This window comes from Capricornis sumatraensis, chromosome 2, assembly GCF_032405125.1.
Source record: "Capricornis sumatraensis isolate serow.1 chromosome 2, serow.2, whole genome shotgun sequence".
Lineage (NCBI taxonomy): Eukaryota > Metazoa > Chordata > Mammalia > Artiodactyla > Bovidae > Capricornis > Capricornis sumatraensis.
In genome coordinates, this window is record NC_091070.1 from 175,772,314 (window position 1) to 175,796,109 (window position 23,796).

At 37.7% G+C, this 23,796-nt stretch overlaps 1 protein-coding gene across 2 annotated transcripts in view; it reads right to left on the minus strand.

Moving 5' to 3' along the window:
* Positions 1-23,796, minus strand: part of LRRC7 (leucine rich repeat containing 7) — a 496,743-nt gene that overhangs the window by 144,241 nt on the left and 328,706 nt on the right. For both annotated transcript variants that reach the window (XM_068963774.1, XM_068963773.1), the window contains exons 8-9: positions 8,118-8,192; positions 1,928-2,072 (exon numbers count right to left, since the gene is read on the minus strand). In XM_068963774.1, the coding sequence (XP_068819875.1) occupies positions 1,928-2,072; positions 8,118-8,192 (220 nt within the window). The remainder of the gene's footprint in view (positions 1-1,927; positions 2,073-8,117; positions 8,193-23,796) is intronic.

Below are 23,796 nucleotides of genomic sequence, written 5' to 3' on the forward strand. Positions count from 1 at the left end.
CCTGACACTCAAGTTTCTGGGGTTTAGAAACAAGTCTTAAATTAGCAACTTAGTGCTCTCATTCAACCCGGATATTGCAAATTCAGTCCAAAGCAGCTGGTAATGTGCTGTAATTTTCAGTATTGAATCTGTATCTGTTCTCTCCTTTCACCCTAGCTCTAGGTTCTTCAGTCTCTCTTAGCAGAAAAGCTTTCCCTTCCTCAATCCCTGTAAATTCGTATTCTCCTGTTATGCTTAAGGTTTTTTTTTTTTTTTTAAACTACTCAGGATGAGAATTTATGGTCTGGATGCCATCATGTCTGTAGGCATTACTGTGTTTCCATTATATCTCAGTTCCAGGTATATGCTCATTCCCTTTAAGCAGAGCTAAATTATGTTATTGACTCAATACTTAAGGGAGTACTCACCATATACTACCCATAATTCTTTGTATGGAGAAGAAAGTAATGAAGAAAATTATGTTCTTCTAATATAAATAGCTTTTTTATTCTCATTATGCTTTTGAAGATATGGAGTGGTTTTTGAGTAAGGAGAGTAAGAAATGTATTTTGACCAGATGGCTATCTTGACCAGACGATCATCTCTAGCATCTTCATCAGAGGATGCTCTTTTACACCATTATATTTCCTTACTTTCTACAACATAAAATAGTACTTTCTAAGCTTATCTGATCAGAAGTTTCATCTAAGATAATTAATAAGAATGCAGAACAGAGGGCTTATTACATACTTATGGGGTCAGAATTTTCACAGAAAGAGCCTGGAAATGTGGAAGTGTTTAATTAAGCTTAAGATATGTCTTACAGAGGAGTAAGCTGAAAGAACACTGTTACAAAAATATATAACTATATAAAAAATCATTAAATCTACAAAGAAAGAAAAACTAATTCATTCTGTTAAAAGTAGTATTCTCTATTAACCTAAAAGAATAGTGAAAATGGAAGCAACAAAAATTGGAGAAAAATTTTGGCTTGTGATTCAATTTTCAGAAGCATTAATATGTTCCAGAACATATGATAATCTAATTCAAGGAATGTTAAAACTATATTCCAAAATTAAGTAGTTTGATGATTCCTCTCCTATCTGTGTCCCCTCATAAATAATGAGTAAGATATAAAAGTTTACTCATTATTTAGACTCTTTCATTGCTACTCAGATAAAATTTATGACAAAAAAAGGATTGAGTAGTTAATATTTATTAACAGACAAATTTCTGCTCTTATGACTTGACAGCATGCAAAAGATGAGATGTCATTTTTAAATGATAGAACTTTGAACATATCTTTATATTTATATATTTATCATGTTTTTCTTAAAATAGAGCAAGGTTACAATAAAATTAAAGTGGAATAGAGCAACACTGTGGATAGAAAGTGTTATTTGCTCAGTCATATCTGACTCTTTAGGACCCTATGGACTGTATCCTGCCAGCTTCCTCTGGCCATGGGATTCTCTGGGCAAGAATACTGGAGTGGGTAGCCATTCCCTTCACCAGGGGCTCTTGCCAACCCAGGGATCAAACCAGGCTCTCCTGCATTGCAGGCAGATTCTTTACCATATGAGCCACCAAGGAAGCCCATGCTACTGGTGATTCTATAGTGACAAGAGAAGACACACATAGTCATTCAAGTACTTAAATCAAAGATGAATACTCCTTTTAATAACACTTTGAAACTTAGTAGATCTACAATTATTTAAAGTATGTCAGTTTAGTAAGATCATTTTAATAGGAGAGTATTTTGACAGCTAGAGTTACTATTTCACCCTAAAATATTGGTGAAATAATTTTTCATATTGGATAATGATTATGCTAATTTATTAATATCAGGCTAACAGTATATTCCCTATATCTGCAAACAAACTATACTGCTAAAAATGAAAACAGTATATTTGATATAAACATTGATAACAAAATATTATGTTCTCACCTATAGAATCAGGCAACTGTTGCAACATATTGGATGATAGTAAGAGGTCCTCCAGGGCTTCACATCCAGAAATATCCATGTCAACAGTTTCTATTCTGTTTTTTGACATATCCAGGTATACCAACATCTTTAACTTCCCTATAGACTTGATGACATTGAGTAAACTCAGGGTTAGTGAGAAACTTTCAGGAAATATTTTAAAGTTGTAAAAACCACAACACTGTAAAAGTCATTTCAAAAGCAAATGCAACAATAATAAGTAATGGTGAGAATGTGGAGAAACTGCAACCCTCATACATTTCTAGTAGGAATGTAAAATTATGCAGCTACTTTGGAAAACAGTTTGGCCATTCCTCAAAATGTTAAACAGAATTTCCATATGACCTATCAATCCCTAGGTACATGCTTAAGAATAAAACATTCGTCCACACAGAAACACAAATATTCAAAGCAGTGCTATTTACAACATTCAAAACGTGGAAACAACCCAAATGTCCATAAACTGATGAATAGAGAAACAAAATGTGATATATCTATAAGCTGGAACATTATTTGGCAATAAAAAGCAATAAAGTACCAATGGATGCTACAAAATGGATGAACCTTGGAACAAATGCAGTGAAAGATGCCAGTCACAAGAGATCACCTACTGTAAGATTTTACTTATATGAATTGTCCAGAATAGGTAAATCTATGGAATCAGAAAGTAGACTAGGGTTGCTAGAGGCTGGGAGATCAGGGGGAGGGAAATAACTGCTAATGGCTTTCAGGGCTTCTGTCAGTGGTAATGGAAATGTTCTAAAATTAGATTGTGGTGATATTTGTTCAATTATGTGAGTATGCTAAAAACCATTGAACTGTATACTTCAAATAGATGAACTTTATGATATGGGACTATATCTTGCAACATAGATATGTTAAAAGATAACAACAACGATCTCAAAGTTGCCAAAGACTTAAATGAATATAGAAAAAAAAGGAAGGATGGAAGAGAAAGTTGTTACCCAAACAACTTATGTTGATATAATGATGCTTACAATTTCAAATGCATGAGAAAGGTATTAAATCAAGATTTGAACCTTACCCTACTAAGCAGAATCAATATTTTGTTTATTCAACAGTCCTTTTTGAGGATCTACTACATCCCAGAGTTTGTACTATATACTGGAGAACAATCATGACTATCTTAGCAAAGTATGGGGAGAGACTTGTCATGATATAGACAAAGTCTTTATCTTTAAGGTGCTCATACAGTGAAAGAAACTGTCCAATAAACAAATAATTATAAAGCCCTCTGATATGTGGAATAAAAAAAGCCTGTAGAGAATGCCATAGATGCACAAGGCTGCAAATTGCCAGGAAGGCACTGCTTGTCCAGAAAAAAGAGAACTTGTACCTGGAAGACAGAATAGTGCAGTATATTTGAGGAAGAGTGGGAAATTCAAAGTTACTGAATATAGTGATGAAGTTAAGCCTTAGAAGTCACCTGTTAAAATGCCTTACCTTTCATGTGAAGGTTATTTGAATTCTATCTTATTGGCAAGGAGAGCTATTCAAGGCTTTTAAGATGGTGAATAACATTATTAGATATGCATTTTGAAATATTAACCTCAGGGAAATGTGAAGGGAAGATTTATGACTAGAGTTAGAGTAGAACTGAAAGGATCAGAAGGATCTGGAAGCTGTTTAGCTAACGAGATGAAAAGGACTTGAATTAAGGCAGCAGAAGTGAGGGTGAAGTGGGGATGGCTGCAGAAAAATTTAGAAGTGGAATGACTGGATTAATAACTGATTTTTGAGGACAGGAGTGGAATCAGATCATATGGTGGGCAAGGGATGAACAATGGTTATTTAGCTTGGACATGAATTATGGGACTTAGAGCAAGACGAAATTCATTTTCCTTTTCTTTAAGGGCATGTTTTGCAGATAAATGTCCCACACATATCTGTGTTCAATGATTCATCTGCTTGTTTGTCTACCTATAACACTTTGCTATACTGTCTCTACTTATTTGACAGAGTATAAGCACATAAACACTACATCAACAAATTAATTGCACAAGCACATACTTGGCACTGTGCTAAGTACCTTATACATATTACTTGATGCAATACTTTATGTTCTTGTTGCTCAGAATGTGTTTTACAGCAGCCGTATCAGCACCTTGTCAGAAATGTGGAATCGAGATCCACTCCAGACCCACTGAATTGGAATCTGCACTTTAACACACACTAAAGCTTAGAGGTTAAGTAATATCACACACTGGGTTCCCTGAGAAATGGAGACAAAGAGAAATTTTTGAGAGAGATTCTTGGGATTAATACCAGTGAAAAGAAAGAAGGAAGGAAGGAAGAAGGACTGGGCAGGTGAAGGTAGGCTGTGATGGTTCTGAGGAATTACTCAGCTGACTCTTCAAGTAGTACTGCAGTTGTCTTGAGTAGCACTGAAGCGGCCAGAGCTTCATACTCTTGCACTGATTGATCACTGAATTGGTGGTCTCCTGGAATACAGTTATAACCCTACATGAGAAAGTTCTCTTCAGCTGAGGAAGGTCCTGAAGAGGGTGGAGAATTGCAAGCAGTATTCCCAGAGGTTGAGGGAATAGAATAAGCTCTTCATTCCAGGAGGATGACACATGGCAAGATCCACCACAAGTAACATTCCAACATTGCTCCGTTAATAAGGAGTGGAGCTAAGATTTCAAACTCAATTTTATCAGATTATAGACTGTAAAGCCTATTAATTAGATTAGCAGGTCCTGACCTCTAAATTGCTTATTAATCCAGCTCATATCTCTGGCCCTGCTCTTCCTTTGTAGGCAGAGAGTGTGAACACAGTCAGGGTAGGTGAATAGTTGCTAGGCTAGGAACTGGGTGCTCTGGATGAATCAGGCCAGAGGGCTGAGTTCCTTCTCATGCCTAGAAATACGTCACTTGGAAAAACACTGTCACACTTTTTAGAGCTGTCCACCCCAAGGAACTATTATGCTAACTTAGCTCATCTCTTCTGATGAGCACACAAAGAATAATACATGTGTTTAGGTTTGTATGTGTGTGTGTATGAGGATTTCTTTTTTTTTGTTCCTTTATCATGAGAAAATTTCTCTTTGAAGCTTCCTAAATTGCTATCTGTAGCACAACTCAATATGTTTGTGTGAAGTTTCTAAACATCTTTTTTGGAAGCAAAATAACACTTCAATGTTTATTTTTGAGTCTTTCTAAACCCTCACTTTGAAGCACCTTATAAAGGCAATAATAGCCTGGGGTGATAAAGGCCTTTGTAGCCCAATAACTCAGAGTTCTTGAGGATATTAAATGTTACTCCAACATCTGGACAATGAGGGATCTACAGACGAGCACAGGGCAACAAATTAAAAAAGGGGAAGCCACTACAAGCAAAAGGAGATATTGGAGTTTGCTGTTCAATTATATTTTTATTGACTGATATTAGAGTGATGGTTTTAAGACAGAGCTTCGTAGCAAACAAATTTTTGATCATTATTTATTTGCTTCTCTGATTTGTGAAAAGTAAAGTGGATAAGTGATAATCCAGGCTTCTAAAAGTATTTAAAAATATATTAGCTTAATGTATTATGGTATGTGAACTAAAAACAAAAGGAATGTGCTTTTTTCTCCTGTATCTTGTGACTCTAAATATTTAGAATTAATCCTTCTGTGAAACTCATAGACATGGGGTGAAGACTGCATTCAAGCTTAAACTTTCAAGGCCAGATGTTTCTAGGTAATTGTCTAACAGCTCTTTGCCAGCCTTAGGCACTCAAAAACCACACCTGTTTAAGGGCAGGAGGTATAGGAGTATCCCATAAGTATTCCCATAAGGAGTGTCACAAAATATGGAATTCAAGTGTACTAAGTAAAGCAAGAAACCCACTTGAAGATGGCAGTATATAAGAAAAAAATACTTTGTAACAGACAAATTAGACAGCACTGTCTGTTTTACAGACAACTGAATCACTATCTTTACATTTAAATAATACATTAAATAATACATTGACTATGCAATTCATTAGGCTTCCCTCATAATTCAGTCGGAAAATCATCTGCATGCAATCCAGGAGATCCGGGTTCGACTCCTGGGTCAGGAAAATCCCCTGGAGAAGGAAATGGCAACCCATTCCAGTGTTCTTGCATGGAGAATCCCATGGACAGAGGAGCCTGGTGGGCTACAGTCCATGGGATCGCAAGAGTTGAATACGACTTAGTGACTAAACGACCACCATGGAATTCACCTGCAAGGTTGGATTTTGGGAACAGAATAAGTGCGAAAAGTAGGATAAGCCCAATTCTCATTCATACCTTCTACTGATTCCCATAGCAACAGCATTTGGAGCATCATAGTGAGCATGAGCCTCTGAAGCTGGTTTGAATCACAGGTCCACCATTTACTTACTGTGTGACCTTGGCCCAGTTACTTACTCTTTCTGTTTCAGTTTCCTCATCTATAACATGGGCTTGGTAATAAATTCTGCTTCACAGGGTTGCTCTAAGAATTTGGTGAGTCACTTGTAAAATATCTAGATAGTGCGTAGCCCCTGATAAATGCTATGTAAGTAGTTTTGAATAAATAAATACACTGCAGGTATAAACTTTTCCCACTAGACACGCATTCTGATTTCCACTAACATGATGGACATGAGTTTGAGTAGGTTCCGGGAGTTGGTGATTGACAGGGAAGCCTGGTGTGCTGCAGTCTATGGGGTTGCAGAGAGTGGGACATGACCGAGAGACTGAACTGAACTGATATACACCTTGAATATGGCACATATCAGTCTCTGCTATGTGTAGTAGAATATAGATTTGTCTCTTCTGTTATATGCAAACCTCTCAAACAAATATGCTCAAGGTCATTGAATATATTATTTTTGTAATTCTCACATGAGCATGGTTTCTAATTCATAGAGGTATATTTGTATATGGTTTTTAATAAATCAATAAACAGAAAATATGCATGCTTTTCTGTTTTGTATCTGTGAGGATAGTAGAAATGTATTTTTTGGTGAGAGAAGAAAGTATATTTTCCCTAATCTTTTGTCAGATTTTCTTCTTTATGTGGTCCCATGCTTATTCAAAAGAGAATAGCTTCCTCTTCTTGCTTTTGCAATCATTTTAAGAAATGTTTAATGTCAGTTCAAACAAAGAATCAAGTCTGGCTTTAGAAGCACACATTGAAATCTCAGTGGCTGAAGAATTATTCCACAACCAACTGCCCTGGCTACTTAACCCCATGCAAGGAGTTTAGAGTGGTTCTCGCTACTGAGAGCCTTCTAGTTGGTTTTTTTTGTGTGTTGTTTAGTTGCTAAGTTGTGTCTAACTCTTTTATGACCCCATGGACTGTAGCTCACCAGGCTCCTCTGTCCATGGGATTTCCCAGGCAAGAATACTGGAGTGGGTTGTCATTTTCTCCTCCAGGGGATCTTCCCGACCCAGGGACTAAACCCATGTCTCTGGCATTGCAGGAGGAGTCTTTACCATTGAGCCACTTGGGAAGCCCTGTGTATGTATGTACATGCTTATACTTGAGTGCACGTGTCATGAGTGGCAAGAAACAGTGTTATATGGAAAGCCATTCTTTCACTGGATGGAAAATGAATGGTCACACTCAGTGAGTTGATTAGTCCACCTATGATTCAGGAGATATTACTGAATTTTCTGTTAGAGAGATAATTTGACTCTAACTTCCTATTTTTAACAAGTTATGTTCTTTGTGTTTTCCAAAAAATCAAATAGGTCTACTGGAAATCACCTGAACTGAGAGAGTTTTTATCTTGTGGAAGAGCTCAAACAATATGAGCAGAAACCATTATCTAATTAGCGATAAGAAAAAAATTGATTTTGTAAAACTAAGGCTTGGAATTATGTATAGCATTTTTTTCATATAACAATATAACTTTGTTCAGATTTGAAAAACAGTTAGTACAGAAAGAGATGAAATGTACTTCTAAGAGTATAAGAAAAATCTTTCATGTTACATACTCATTTTACTCACCTATAACACACATAACACTCAGTATTAAAAAACTAGTGAAAAAGACTTGATGGAATATTATTATCAAATGTTTAACTTTGAAATGAAAACACTGAGGTTTAAGTTGTAAGATTAACCATTATCAGTTACAGTTAATATACAATGTAGATGCTAGACGACATGGCATAATAAAAACTTACATACCCCAGGTAGCACTTGCAATGCATTATTATCCATCCACAGCTCCCTTAAATTTTGTATTTGATCCAGAACTTCAGGCTGGGGAAGTAGGGAGAAAAGAGAAAGGAGAAGAAAACTACATTAGTCTTTTCTTATCACAGTATAAGATGTAATTTATTGGATCTGAAACTTTTATTTGGGAATCCAGTGTTAATCCTCTAAGAAATTCCAAGTTTAACAGATCTCTTCTAGCAAAACTGGTATTCCCTGAGGTAGCCAACCTATAATTGATGTGGAAACCATTAGAACAAGAATAATAAAAGGTAGAATCTATTACTCTCCCTTAACATGCAATAACTATTCTCTGCAGTATTTATCAATCTCTGTCTTCTTCACTAGAGTATAATTTTTTGAAGGGCAGAGTAATACTCAGTTTTTAATCCCTAGGTCCTCAGATCCTCATTGTTTGCCATGGTACTTGGTAAATAGTAGTTTTTTATCATAACACCATACACACAAACACCCTCTGCTCCATGATGTAATAATAGTATAGGAGCTTCCCAAGTTGTACAATAGTAAAGAATCTGCCTGCCAAGGCAGGAGACACCCTGAGTCAGGAAGAGCCCGTGGAGAAGGAAGTGGCAACCCATGCCAGTATTCTTGCCTGGAAATTTCATGGACAGAGGAGCCTGGTGAGCTATAGTCCATGGGGTTGCAAGGAGTTTGACACAAGTGAGTGAAGGAACACACACACACACACACACACACACAATAATAGTATAAGACCCACTCATTTCTTATCTTTTCATTTACTCAACCAAAAATTATTTGTTGAATAATGGGGAGGCCTACTATGCAAAACATACAATGCAGGATCCACAGTTATTCAAAGCTAGTCCCTGCCTTGAAGTAGCTGAGGAGCTAATTGGGGAAATAAATGTATATAAATAACAAAATCACAAGGCATCATATGGGAGAAAAGAATAATGAAGAGAAGTTCAGAGAAAAAAAGAGAATATGATTAAGAGGTAACATACTGTGCATAATAGATACTTTAATTCCAAAATTCGAAGCTGTCTCTAAATTCTGTCTCCTGGGAAGCAGACTATTCAGAGGGTCGGCTGCTATTGCTGACAGCATCAGTTCTTGATTTATGATGACCTCTTCCTGATTTCTTTCCAGAAACTATCTCCCCTGCTCCCACTCTAAGGCCACCTGCTTCCTTTGAAGTTGATTCCGTTTTTCTTTTTTTAACCACTCCAGGGAATTGACAACGGCCGAAACTAATTACTGCATTATATTCACCTGCCCTCAGGGTTTGGCTCAAGGATCCACTCAGAGCAGATAAGAAGCAATGGTTCTCTGACTGGGTTTTGTCCTTGTTTAGTCGCTGAGCTGTATCCGACTCTCTTGCGATCCCATGGACTGTAGTCTGCCAGGCTGCTCTGTCTATGAAATTCTCCAGGTAAGAATACTGGAGGGTTGCCATTTCCTTTTCCTGGGGATCTTCCTGACCCAGGAATTGAACCACCATCTCCTGAATTGACGGGGGGATTCTTTACCACTGAGCCACCAGGGAAGACATCTCTGACTGGGACTTGGGGAAAAGACTCTTGCTCTTGTCTGCTGGATTTGAAGCTGGAAGGGTACAGTTCTGGGGGCTTCAGGCACGAGGTAAGAAGGAGAGCCTGTTTGAATTAAAAGATGGATCCTGATGGCATCATTTAAGCTTAGAATTAAGCCACACCTTGTTAGTCACTCAGTTGTGTCCGACTCTTTGTGACTCCATGGACAACAGCCTACCAAGCTCCTTTGTCCATGGAGTTCTCCAGGCAAGAATGCTGGCGAGGGTTGTCATTCCCTTCTCCAGGGGATTTTCCTGACCCAGGGATCAATCCCTGGTCTCCTGCATTGCAGGCAGATTCTTTACCGTCTGAGCCATCACCTTAAGTCAGATTTTTTTTTTTTTGGTCTCCACCTAAAAAAATTATCACTGAAATAAGATACAACCACAGTTTTGAGACCTAATGAGGAAAGCTCATTATGGGATATTCAGTGGAAAAGAATGGAATGGTATCAATGTTACTCTGAACTATTGATAATTATGGGTCAGTACAATACACTTCAGAGACTTCTGGACTACTTTGGAGATAAATTTCTGATGCCTTTAGCCTGCAAATGCGATGGAACATGGTGCTATTCCTGAGAGAAGTTTTGTTTGTAACAAGGATCAAAATCTAAAGTTTCAACTTGGAAAATAGTTAGGACTACATGAGGAAGGTCGGGGGTGGATTTTTGTATAGGAAAATATTCCCACTATTGCTTAGCTCATGGGGAACAGGGAGTGAACTACTCTATTGGAAAACTCTGTCTCTGTATCAGTCATATGGCATAATATTTCTAAGCTCAGGCATCATGCAGACTTTAGGGGAAGAGAAAAAGTTGCATACCTTAGCTCAACACTGCTAAGCTGCTGCTGCTAAGTCGCTTCAGTCGTGTCCGACTCTGTGCGACCCCATAGACGGCAGCCCATGAGGCTCCTCCATCCCTGGGATTCTCCAGGCAAGAACACTGGAGTGGGTTGCCATTTCCTTCTCCAATGCATGAAAGTGAAAAGTGTAAGTCACTCAGTCGTGTCTGACTCTTAGCGACCCCATGGACTGCGGCCCACCAGGCTCCTCCATCCATGGGATTTTCCAGGCAAGAGTGCTGGAGTGGGGTGCCATTGCCTTCTCCAGCTCAACACAAGTTTATGGAATAAGACAGAGGCTAGTGTATAAACTTGAAACAATGAGCATTATTCAGGAAGTCTAGCTGTGCTGTGGTAACAAATTAATCCTGAAATCTCAGTGGCTTAACAAACAGGATTACTTACTCTTATTTCATGTTCACTGTGGGTTTCTGCCCCCCACCAAGCAGTCTTGTGTTACCAGCAAACCAAGACTTTCAGAAGAGTCAAAGCAGGGAGAGAATATGGAAACTAGCCACTGCCCTTACAGATCTCAGGCTGGAAGTGACACTGAATCACTTCTTCTTATAGCTCATTGTCTAGAACTGTTTATACAGCCTGGACCTAAGTTTAGGGAAGGCTGGGGAATGTGGGAGGAATTCAAGGAATATTGGGTGACTACTAAAAAGAGTCAGACACAACTTAGTGACTAAACAACAACAACTGCCCCTGCCACACAGTGACACTCTATGAAATAAAGAATGACAAGAATGAAGATATAGTACTTTCATAATTTAGTTATCCCTTAATTTTATAAGTGTTTATTACACAGCTTCTAAGTCCAGGTACTTCACTAGAGTCAAAATGTGTGCTATGATCTCTGCCTTCAAGGAATAAACCCACGCATAGTCTATTTCTTGAGCAAACATATAAAGAGCAATTACGTGACATTATGGGAATACAAAGAAGGAGGGGTCTATAATGCTATAGTATCAAGGGAAACCAGACATGGATTCCTGAAGCTGAGATGAGAAGGAACTGGTGAGAAGAAAGGAGAGGAGAGGAAGCATATTTTAACCAGAATCAGAGAGGTGAGAAACAGCATGATGTATGCAGGGGAACCATAGGCAGTTTGCTTTACTGAATTGTCAAGTTTAATATGGAGTAACTAGTGTAAGCAGCAGAAAATGAGGCTAACAAAAGAGGGTAGGGTCTGTCAAGGCCTCACGTTTTGTTAAGGAGATAGGAATGTATCTTATGTGTCAAGGAGGATCACTAAAGGATTTCTAAGAGGAAGTGGTATTTTATCCTTATCACTCTGCATGCATGCTAAGTCACTTCAGTAGTGTCTGACTCTGTGCGACCCTATGGCCAATAGCCCAACAGGCTCCTCTGTCCATGGATTCTCCAGGCAAGAATACTGGAGCGGGTTGCCATGCCCTCCTCCAGGGGATCTTCCTGATCCAGGGATCAAACCCATGTCTGATATCTTCCACATTGGCAGGCAGGTTCTTTACCACTAGCCCCAACTTCCTTTTTGAAAAATGAAAAGAAGAAGCCAGAAAAGTTTACTAGGACTAGTAATAAAGAAATAATGAGAAATAAAGAGAAGTTGGATTCAGGAGACCTTTAGAAGATGCATGTCCCCCAGTTACACAGCATATGGTACTGACAACTATGGGGGTGCAGAATATGGAGGTAGGAGTAGGTTTATGAAAGGGATTGGATGCGTTTTTAAAAATTTATTTATTTTTAATTGGAAGGTAATTGCTTTATAATACTGTATTGGTTTCTGCCATACATCAACACAAATCAGTCACAGGTACACATAGATCCCTTTCCTTTTGTATCTCCTTCCCACTTTCCCCTCTGGAACCTCCCTCCAATCTCCCACCCCTCTAGGTTGTCACAGAGCACTTAATTCAGTTTTGATCACGATTAGCTTTAGGTTTCTGTGAGACACAGATGGACACGTCCAGAAATCAGTTGGCTATTAAAATCTGAAGCTTACGGGATGAGTCTGAGGTAAGGATGTTCAACTTAGGTATTTTGTGGAAATAGAACTCTTGTGGATGAGCTCCCTATGGGGAATGTGAAGAGAATCAGAGGTACAGGCGACTGAGGAAGGAACACTGTGGATACTAACACTTGACAGTTGAAAACAGGAAGTGTCATTGGCAAAGCCCACTAAAAATTTCCAAGAAATAAAAGTAGGATCTGGGTAATAAAATAGAACCTCTTTTCCCTTTGAACTTCTTCTTGTTACACTTCTCATAGGGTGCCACCCACAGAAGCCTTGCCCCAGGCACTTCAGAACAGAGTTTTCTAGTGTAAAATGGCTGTACCAGTTATGTTGAACACCTCATCTTGGGGCATGTGCAGAGACGTTGCATCTGGCACTGTGATATGGAGCCTAAAGCAGCACATCTGTGCCCTCTAGAGCACGTGCGCTAGAGTGTGAGCTCCACCTCTTCATTTCCTGATCAAAGAATAAAACTTTCCTTTGCTCCTGAGCTGAACTCAGTCTTGTTCTATTGGCTGGAAGGACACCAGGCGGGAGGACCCTTGTTGGGGTCCATCTGGAAAGGGTCAGTAAAAGAAGAGCAAAATACAGAAGAAGGCAACAAGAAATGGAGTCCAGGAGAGTAAGGGCTTATTAAAGTCCGATGAACAGAGTTGTATTAAAATAAGGAAGTGAAGAAGAGTATCATACACTGGAGAGGTGTCCGGTAAAATAAAAGATGAAAATGGGAACTCAGTTTTGGAAATAGTTACATACTGGTAAACTTAGTGATAGTAACTTCATGAGATAACTATATTACAGTGGGTTGAAAATAAATAATAGGCAAATAAATGGGAACAGTACAGATAGAATATTCTTTGTAAAGTCTGGGTGAGATGAGAGGAGAGAAATTGAGGAGCTAGGAAGAAATTGAGGAAGCTGAGGCAAAAAAGAAAGCTGACAGGAAGATACTAGATGAGAATGGTTCATATTGGAATTGTCTGAGGGGAATCAAAGAAGAAACTGAGGGGAATCCAAAGAGCTTTATCAATGATCACTGTTATTTTAACTTTTGGGGGAGCCAGGTGGGAGACTGACAATCTAGGAAAACACAGAATAAGGGATTTCAGGTTTCCATGAGGCCAGACAGAGTGTAGCAGGAGTGAAGGATTGAGAGAAGTAAAAGGATAAAAAGTTAGAACCAGAGAGCAGAAGTTAGGAGGTCAAGATTGCTGAAATTGTTTCAGGCAATGACAAAATTCAAGCCATAACCCTGGGTATTATGACACGTTGGTATGTGTGGGCAAGGGAGAATGCTCTGGAAACATAAGACCTTGCATGATCTCTAAGGATATGGGTAACCTTTGGTGAACTACATTGCTTGCTCCCTTGGCTGTGTCAGGTAAGGTGAAAGTGAAAGTGTTAGCTGCTCAGTCATGTCAGACTCTTTGCAACCCATGGACTGTAGCCTGCCATGTTCCTCTGCCCATGGTATTTCCCAGGCAAGAATACTGGCATGGGTAGTCATTCCCTTCTCCTATAGGTTCTTCCCAACCTGGGGATGGAACCCGGATCTCCTGCATTGCAGGTGGATTCTTTACCATCTGAGCCACCATTAGGTAAAATGTCAGATAAAATTGACCAATAATACCTCTAAAATATCTCTCATGCTGGGTTCTTCTGGGGACTCTAGGCCTCTAAGACAACTTGGAGAGGGATTACTGATGCTAACCTATATTTCTACTTTATTTCAAAAGTTCCATTTAATTAACTTAATAACATAAGAGGGTAACAGTAGTCCTACTTTACAGATGAATACTCTGAATATCATTTTCTGGGGAAAATAAGAATAGGTGGATAAGTGTTGTGTAACTGCAGCTGGGATCATAACTCAGATCTCCTGGCTCCAAAGATGACATCATGTTACAGCTTAAAACTGAAATTCTGAAATAATGAAGAACGCTGGTGATCACAAATGCCCAATAAAGGAAGTAAAGCATATGCTGGATTTCTAAAAAATAGATAATGTTTTCATTACTGGATGTTATATAAAATGTGTCACAGAGGAAATCTCAACAACTTCCTAATATAAGAAGAGACCAAGTATATTTAGCAGATCAATATATAACCTTGCTGAAACAACATAAAGATGCAATGATATCTCATCATCAATAGACAGTTTTGAAATGGATCTTGGAACTAAACTAAATGGCTTTCACCCAACCTAACACACAAATTACCTTTTATTCACACCATTTGATTTCATTCTCAAAATCAATTGTTTCCATTAAAAATGAGTGAATTAACTGAAGAATGGCTTGGCATACTTCATGCTCATGAAGGTGTTGTGCACTGGACACTCATATAACTCCTTTAATGATTATAACTTCGTGTAGTATTTTAGGAAAACATTTTCAAATATGTATCTCATGTTATCAAAATGTTCACTTTGGTTTTGGGGCAGTTATCATACTAAAATTATCTGACACATAGAAAAAACATTGCAGAAAAATTTTATTATAGGATAATTAATAATATTAAAAACGTAGTCACACTTTAAATAAACAACAGCATAAGAAAAGAGATAACCAAATTATGATAAAATCATAAGTTGGTACAGTGTACAACAATGAGAATGAATTATCTATATTTTTATGTAAGATAGACCTTGCAAATAACATTGAATGAAAAAGCAAGTATGGAAAATTCATATAACACAAATCAGCATAGATTTTAAAGTGTTACATATTTATAAATACATATACATACAATAAAAATAGTAATATATAGAATAGATGCACACAAAACTAAAAATAGTAATTGTCCTGGAATTGGAGTAGGACTAGGAGGGAGACTTTTACTTGGGGTCTGGTGTTGTTCAGTCACTCAGTCATGTCTGACTCTGTGACCCCATTGACTGCAGTATGTCAGGCTTCTCTGTCCTTCACTATCTTCCAAAGTTTACTCAAACTCATGTCCAGGAGTCAGTGATGGACAGGGTGGCCTGGCGAGCTGCAGTCCATGAGATCGCAAAGAGTCGGACACTACTGAGAGACTGAACTGAACTGAACTGAACTGATGTCCACTGAGTCAGTGATGCCATCCAACAATCTCACCACTGTTGTCCCTTCTCCTCCTGCCCTCAATCTTTCCCAGCATCAAGGTCTTTTCCAATGATTGGTTCTTGGCAAAAGAACCTTCAGGTGGCCAAAGTAGCAGAGATTTAGCCAACTTCAGGTGGCCAAAGTATTGGAGATTTAGCTTCAACATCAGTCTTTCCAGTGAATATTCAGGGTTGATTTCCTTTAGGATTGACTGGTTTGAACTCTTTGCTGTCTGAAGGACTTTCAAGAGTCTTCTTTAGCACCACAATTCAAAAGCATCAATTCTTCAACATTCAGCCTTCTTTATGGGCCAACTGCTACATCCATGCATGACTACTGAAAAAACCATAGCTTAGACTATATGGACCTTTGTTGGCAAAGTGATGTCTCTTTTTAACTCGTTGTTTAGATTGATCACAGATTGTCTTCCAAGGAGCAAGCATTTTTTCCTTTTTCCAAGGAGCAAGCATTTTGTGGCTGTAGCCACCATCCACAGTGATTTTGTAGCCCAAGAAAATGAAATCGTTCACTGTTTCCACTTTTTCCCTATTTCCCATGAAGGAATAGGATCAGTTTAGTTCAGTTCCATTGCTCAGTCATGTCCGACTCTGTGATGCCATGTACTGCAGCATGCCAGGCCTCCCTGTCTATCACAAACTCCTGGAGTTTACTCAAACTCATGTCCATTGAATCAGTGATGCCATCCAACCATCTCATCCTCTATCTTCCCTTTCTCCTCCTGCCTTCAATCTCTCCCAGCATCAGGGTCTTTTCCAATAAGTCAGTTCTTCATATCAGGTGGCCATGTATTGGAGTTTCAGCTTCAGCATCAGTCTTTCCTTTAGGATGGACTGCTTGGATCTCCTTGCAGTCCAAGGGACTCTCAAGAGTTGTCTCCAACACCACAGTTCAAAAGCATCAATTCTTTGGGGCTCAGCTTTCCTTATAGCTCAACTCTCACATCCATACATGACTACTGGAAAAACCATAGCCTTGACTAGATGAACCTTTGTTGGCAAAGTGATGTCTCTGCTTTTTAATATGCTGTCTAGGTTGGTTATAACTCTCCTTCCAAGGAGTAAGTATCTTTTAATTTCATGGCTGCAGTCACCATCTGCTGTGATTTTGGAGCCCCCCAAAATAAAGTCTGCCACTGTTTCCCCATTTATTTGCCATGAAGTGATGAGACCAGATGCCATGATCTTAGTTTTCTGAATGTTGAGTTTTAAGTCAGCTTTTTCATTCTCCTCCTTCACCCTCATCAGGAGGTTCTTTAGTTCTTCTTTACTTTCTGCCATAAGAGGGGTATCATCTGCATACTTGAGGTTTTTGATATTTCTCCCATCAATCTTAATTCCAGCTTCTTGGTCTACATTGTTTTATTTCCTTCCCCCCCCAAATCTAACTCAGATACAAAAAATGGTTAACAATTGTTCTTTTCAGTTGGCAGTTATTTGTTACTTTGAAGTTTTTATATTTGCTTTCATTTTTTAAAACACTAGAATGATAAAATCATAATTATTTTTTTCTTCATAGGAATTTTTTCTGTGTTTTCCAAATCCTATAGTATATTGTTGTTGTTCAGTTGCTAAGTCATGTCTGACTCTTTGTGATATAGGCATTAATTTAATAAAAGAATTAGGGAACATTTCAGTGTCTTGTCTTACATTTATACTTACCTACACCACTATAGTAATAAATAATCTTATTTTTATTAGTTGAAGTGATCTAAGAAAATGGTTACATCAGTTTTAACATACGGTTTCCATTACTACAACAGATTCCAAAAACTCCTGTCATGTATATGCAGTTTACTCTGTTCTCTTTATTTGACTACAGGTGTTACTTTTATTCCACTAATTTGGATAATAGAGTATGATTATATTTATTTATACCTCTATTAAATGTTTTCTTCCAATAAGGCTAAGAGAAATGTTCACTGAAAAATATAACATCTGACATTTATCTAATTTTGTCAAAATTAAACTAGGGAACTCTAAAACTTAAAAAAGAACTTTGCATTTAAAATGTCTTAAAATTATTGAGATTATCTAGTAGACACTGTAGTAACAAAAAATTGTTATTCTCAGAAATAATGCAGAACTGGAAGTCAACATGGAACCTGGTTCAAAGTGCTGATAATACACAAGAAAGTGGTTTCTCAAATTAATACATGTAAAATATCCAATGCAAATTAAAAAAATTATATTCTTTAACCAAAGTGACCCAATTATGACATTTCATTGAGTTATCTGTTATTACATACTTTCTAAATTTTGAGATCAGTATTTCAAAGTATTATTTATTTACTTTTTACTTTATCATTTTTGCTTGATAATGTTAGAGCTTGCAATCTGCCAAGGAAGCAGGGCTTCCCAGGCAGCTCAAGTAATTAAGAATCCACCTGCCAATGCAGGATCCCTGGGGTGGGAATATCCCTGAAGATGGAAATGGCAACCCAGTCCAGTATGGCAACCTGCTCCCTGGGCAGTCCGTGGGGTTGCAGAAAGTTGGACACAACTGAGCACACATGCCCCTCCAAGGAAATATGACTGCATTGCAAGAAACTTTCCCTCATTTTCCTTCATTTTTTAATTTCACAACACTCTTAAGCTTCCCTGGTGGCTCAGATGGTAAAGAATCTGCCTGCAATGTAGGAGATCCTGGTTCAATCCCTGGGTCAGGAAGATACCCTCGAGAATGGAATTGCTACCCACTCCAGTATTCTTGCCTGGAGAATTCCATCGATAGAGGAGCCTGGAGGGCTACAGTCCATGGGGTTGCAAAGAGATAGACATAACTGAGCAACTAACACTTTCGCTTTAGCTTATTACCAGCTCTATAGTTCTCACAACTGGGAAATCTTTTATTTATGAATTCTGTGATGTACTGTTGAAACTCTTTCTGATACACAAAACTGAATAACTGAAATTGTTTAGCTCTTGATGCTTGTTCATTCTCTCAGTAGTTCTGTCGAACATGCCTTTAGACTGTTTAACTTCTTCAGTTAATTTCTTTGGAGATAAAAAGATTAGCTCCATATGGTTGAGCATATTTCCAGTTTATGTTAGTTTCACATTTCTCAATTTTATTTCAGATGCCACTTCTACTAATACATTCAAAAATTTTAAAGTTTTGGTTTCAATGTAACTACTACAGTTAGGTAACATGTAGAAAATATTTTTATATTTTAGAAATTATTGGATGAATAAATAAGCATTCTTAACAACAATAATAAAAATGCATGGCTGAGAAAATAAGATTAACTTATAATTAATTAAAACATTTCAGCCATAAACTATTAGGAATATTATACCAAATATAGGAGTGAAATACATTCATTTAAATATTCAAATCAATACATTAATGGCACACAGGAAGTAATCCACAGATGACATGATGTTGAGAGGGAGACAATCCATTAAATCACTGAATTAGTTTCCAGAATAATCTGAAATATTAGAAGATTCATTAATTCATTTGTTTATAAATACATTCACTCAAGAAATGTTATCTACGCTATGAAAAGAAGACATTTTATTAAGGTCTCTGGGATTACAATACAGACTGTTACAGGATTGTTTCTCCATCTTCTTTGTCAATGTCTTGTTCCAAATGCAACATATGTTGGTTGTTCCCCTCCAAGTTACTAAACATTAAGTGTCTTAAACAAAGCAGAATTTATTCAGAATATCTGGAAACCATTCCATAGGAGAAATGGTGAAAATGCCTCAAACTGTTGGACTGAAGATATAGGTGTTAAAGATTCCCATCTTTGAGGATTATTAGAAGGAAGAGGGGCTGGGTTTATCCTCTATCCCCAGATCAGAACTAGAATCCATGAGGAAAGTTGCAGGAAAGTGGATGTAAGTAAGCATTACACAGGAGTGATTTTTTCCTATTCGATCTGTCTAAAATGAAATAATCTAATTTCCTTTAGGAGATAGTGACTCTTCTCTCAAAGGAACACTTAGCTCCCCGAGAAGATATAAATAAAAAAGAACAAAACAATAACAACGACAAAAGCTCATTTCTATTGATCACTTGGGACAGTAAGGCACTTTTAAAAATGTGTTTACATAGATTATTCTCCTTGAATCTTCACAATTATTATTGGACAGGTGGTACTATCATTGGACAGGCAATAAGCAGAATGATTAAGAACGTGGTTTCAGGAGCTAGACAGAGTCCAGATCCAGGCTTTGTCACTTACTTGCTTTCAAATATTTGGTCATGTTCCTCTTCTGCAATAGGTAGAAAACAGTAGTACTCCCCACATAGGGTGATAATGAGGAATAGTTGTGATAAAACACTTCAAATGCATAGAACAGTGCCTGGTTCTAAGTGTTAGGGCTCAATGCTCAGTTAGTGTTAGCTCTTATTCCTATTTACAGACAAGGAAATTTGGATATAAAAAAGCAAATTACTGTGTCCAGAATTAAATGACTAATATACAGGGAAGGCAAGAGCATAATCTTGAAGTAAGATGTGATAAATAAGGTTCAAAAGGAGATGAGTATTTCAGAGAAAAGGTATGGTTTTCAACTACTTGGCTTTAGAACGAAGGTGCCAAAGGAGATGAGATGCTTAAGGCAGACTTGTTTGATAATTTAATTTAATAAATTAATGTAATAGTTTAACTTAATAATTTTACTCAGAAAATGTTCATTAAGAGTCTATTAAGAGCCTAGCACTGGAGAAAGAGTAGTAAACAAAACAACCAAGTCCTCATGAAGATAACATTCTGATGTTTCATGTTTACTAGGCTGGGTCCTACAAAATGTTAACATCTGGGCATGGTAAACAATTCTGGTTTCAGGACTTCCAATTTAATGCACTACCCGTTACCTAGATTGCAAACGTTAATGACCTTGTCTAAGTCTAAATTTAAGAGTGAAAACTGAATAACACATGCATTCTTGTCTCATAATTCAAATTGATTTTCTTGCTTTCTTTCTCCAAAAGACTTCCTCCATTCTTTATCTACAATGCAGCCAGTAGGCCATTTCACTGTGTCGCCTTTCGCAAGGCCCACATACCTTGACTGTATCAGACAAAATGACTCTCATCTGACCCTTGCTTACTTCTCAGGCTTTTCTTTCACAGTACCCTCAGTTAAAGTGAGCCTCAAGGAAAAGTCAACTCTTTGCTGTTCTCGAAGGTATCAAGCTTTAATTTGCAATTGGTCTTTACAAATGTTCTTTAAGCCTGTTCACCTGATCCCTGACTGGGTTAAGTCCTTCCTTCAATGTTGGTAAGCCTACTGTAGCTCTTTGTAAATTACAGTGTGAACTCTCTGAAGCACAGAACTGAATTTTGTTCACCTCTGCATCTCCAATTCCTTTCATGGTAATCTGTGCAAGGTAGTACTTCAGAAAGGTGTATATCAAGGCTGTATATTATCACCCTGCTTATTTAACTTACATGCAGAGTACATCAAGCAAAATGCCAGGCTGGATGAATCACAAGTAGGAATCAAGATTGCTTGGAGAAATATCAACAGGGGAGAAATATCAACAACCTTAGATATGCAGATGATACCACCCTAATGGCAAAAAGCAAAGAGGAACTGAAGAGCCTGTTGATGAAGGTGAAAGAGGACAGTGAAAAAGCTTGCTTAAAACTCAACATTCAAAAACTAAGATCATGGCATCTGATCCCATTACTTCATGGAAAATAGATGGGGAAAAATGGAAACAGTAGCAGATTTTATTTTCTTGGGCTCCAAAATCACTGTGGATGATGACTGCAGCCATGAAATTAAAAGATGCTTGTTCCTTGGAAGAAAAGCTATGAGAAACCTAGACTGCATATTAAAATGCAGTGACATCACTTTGCCAGCAAAAGTCCATAAGTTCAAAGCTTTGGTTTTTCCAACAGTCATGTATGGATGTGAGAGTTGGATCATAAAGAAAGCTGAGCTCCAAAGGATTGATGCTTTTGAGCTGTGGTGTTGGAGAAGACTCTTAAGAGTCTCTTAAGAGCAGGGAAATCAAACCAGTTAATCCTAAAGGAAATCAACCCTGAATATTCATTGGAAGGACTGATGCTGAAACTGAAACTCCAATACTTTGGTCACCTTATGCGAAGAGCCAACTCATTGGAAAAGACCCTGATGTTGGGAAAGATTGAAGGCAGAAGGAGAAGGGGGCAACAGAGGATGAGGTGGTTGGATGGCATCACTGACTCAATGGACATGCCTTTTAGCAGCCTCTGGGAGATGGTGGAGCACAGGAAAGCCTGGTGTGCCATAGTCCATGTGGTTACAGAGTCGGACATGACTTAGTGACTGAACAACAACAACTTTCTATGCTTCTAGTTCACTTATTCCAACACCCTAGAACTCCCTAACAGCAGTAATTGATAGATCACTGATGTTATAAATTTAACCATTATTTGTCTATGTTTCCTTATCATGCTGAGATTCATGATAAATGTTCCATCATTATAAACAGTTTCTTCTCGCAAACATCACTTGGCAAATATGTCCTCTTTCCTTTTGTCATGGTTAGCTAAATGAACTTAATGTTCATTGCATCCAACTTTCTGCTTTTTCTGCTACTGTACCAAGATTAGTTGGAGAAAATCACACTTTGTTTGATCAGCTTTACTTTAACTTCATGACAAGTACATGAAATGTGGACCACAAACTGACAGGTGACCCTATTTCTTTTCACTGAGAAGTTACTTTTCACCTCTCTGAAACTATTTCATAGTTCTTCAATCTTATATCCTTCCCATACCCCAGCTCATAATACCCTGTTGTTCTCTGAAACTAATGAACAAGCAAACATGTGATCTGAGGTGGATATATTCCAAAGGCAATGAAGCTTTTGCTTCAGGCCTCCCACACTCGTAGTTAGAAAAATTTGCAGAGGAATATATTTTAGAAACAATTAGCTAAGATTCCTGTCATTTGATACACAGATTTCCCCTCCCTCATACTTTCTAGGGTGTGACGTGGCACAGTTGGGCTTGGGTTTAGTTGGAGGTAAGTTGGGGATACATTTACTTTGGGTTTAGCGTAATATGAGTCTGTACTCTGTAGTCATTTCTGGAGTTTTCTTTCACTAAGCACTTCTGGCTCTTCCAAATTTGTGACTTCCTTTGTCTGTGTGAGCTCTGGATTATATATCTCTTCCACTTTTTTTTTTTTTCATCTTTGCAGGGATTGGCTCAGACGGTAAAGTGTCTGCCTGCAATGCAGGAGACCTGGGTTCGATCCCTGGGTTGGGAAGATCCTCTGGAGAAGAAAATGGCAACCCACTCCAGTATTCTTGCCTGGAAAATCTCATGGATGGAGCCTGGTAGGCTACAGTCCAGGGGGTTGCAAAGAGTCGGACAAGACTGAGCAACTTTACTTCAGGCCTAGAGTAATCTTTTTTTCCCCCTATACAACATGAATTTTTCTGTCTCTACTAGGCAACTTCCAGCAGCATTCAAACATGCTTTAGTTTGTCTCATCGTTTAAAAAAAATACTATTTTCATTGCCTCCGTGGTCTCTTCCATCTATTTTCCATTTGTTTGCTTTTCTTCACAGAGACACTTTAGAAAAAGTTTGGCTACTCTTTTTACCTTTGCTTTTTTATCTCCCATTTACTCTTGAAACCACTGTGGTATGTTACTGAAAATTGCTTTTGTGCCAGTCATCATGAGCTGTATTTTAGGACTGGGGTCCCTAAATTATAGCTACATGATTCTGACTTTGTATTTAGCTACTAAAGTCAGAAAATAAAGGAAAAGTAGAAAATCAGGGAAGAAAAACAATATTAAATGTAGAAATGAAAAATTTGTATTAAAGGGAAAATTGATTAAAGAAAATTTATGTTGTAAGTATTTTCAAGATACATAAAAAATTTGCAGTTGCCAATGAAGTTTAAAATTTCAGAATAATTGGGTGATATTTGAGTGTTCATTAATAGAAATTTTAATTATGGTAAACTATATAATTTCTATGTTATACCTATATTCTCTATCTCTTATTAATGTTTGAAATGCTGGAAATATGAATATATACTTTAGATGCATCATATTTTATAGTTCATATATTCCTATGAGATAATCTATGAAAATCTTTAAAATTGTTTTCTTTCTTCTGTATCAGATAAATATTTTTTTTCCAATATAGTTGTTTCACTGAATCAAAA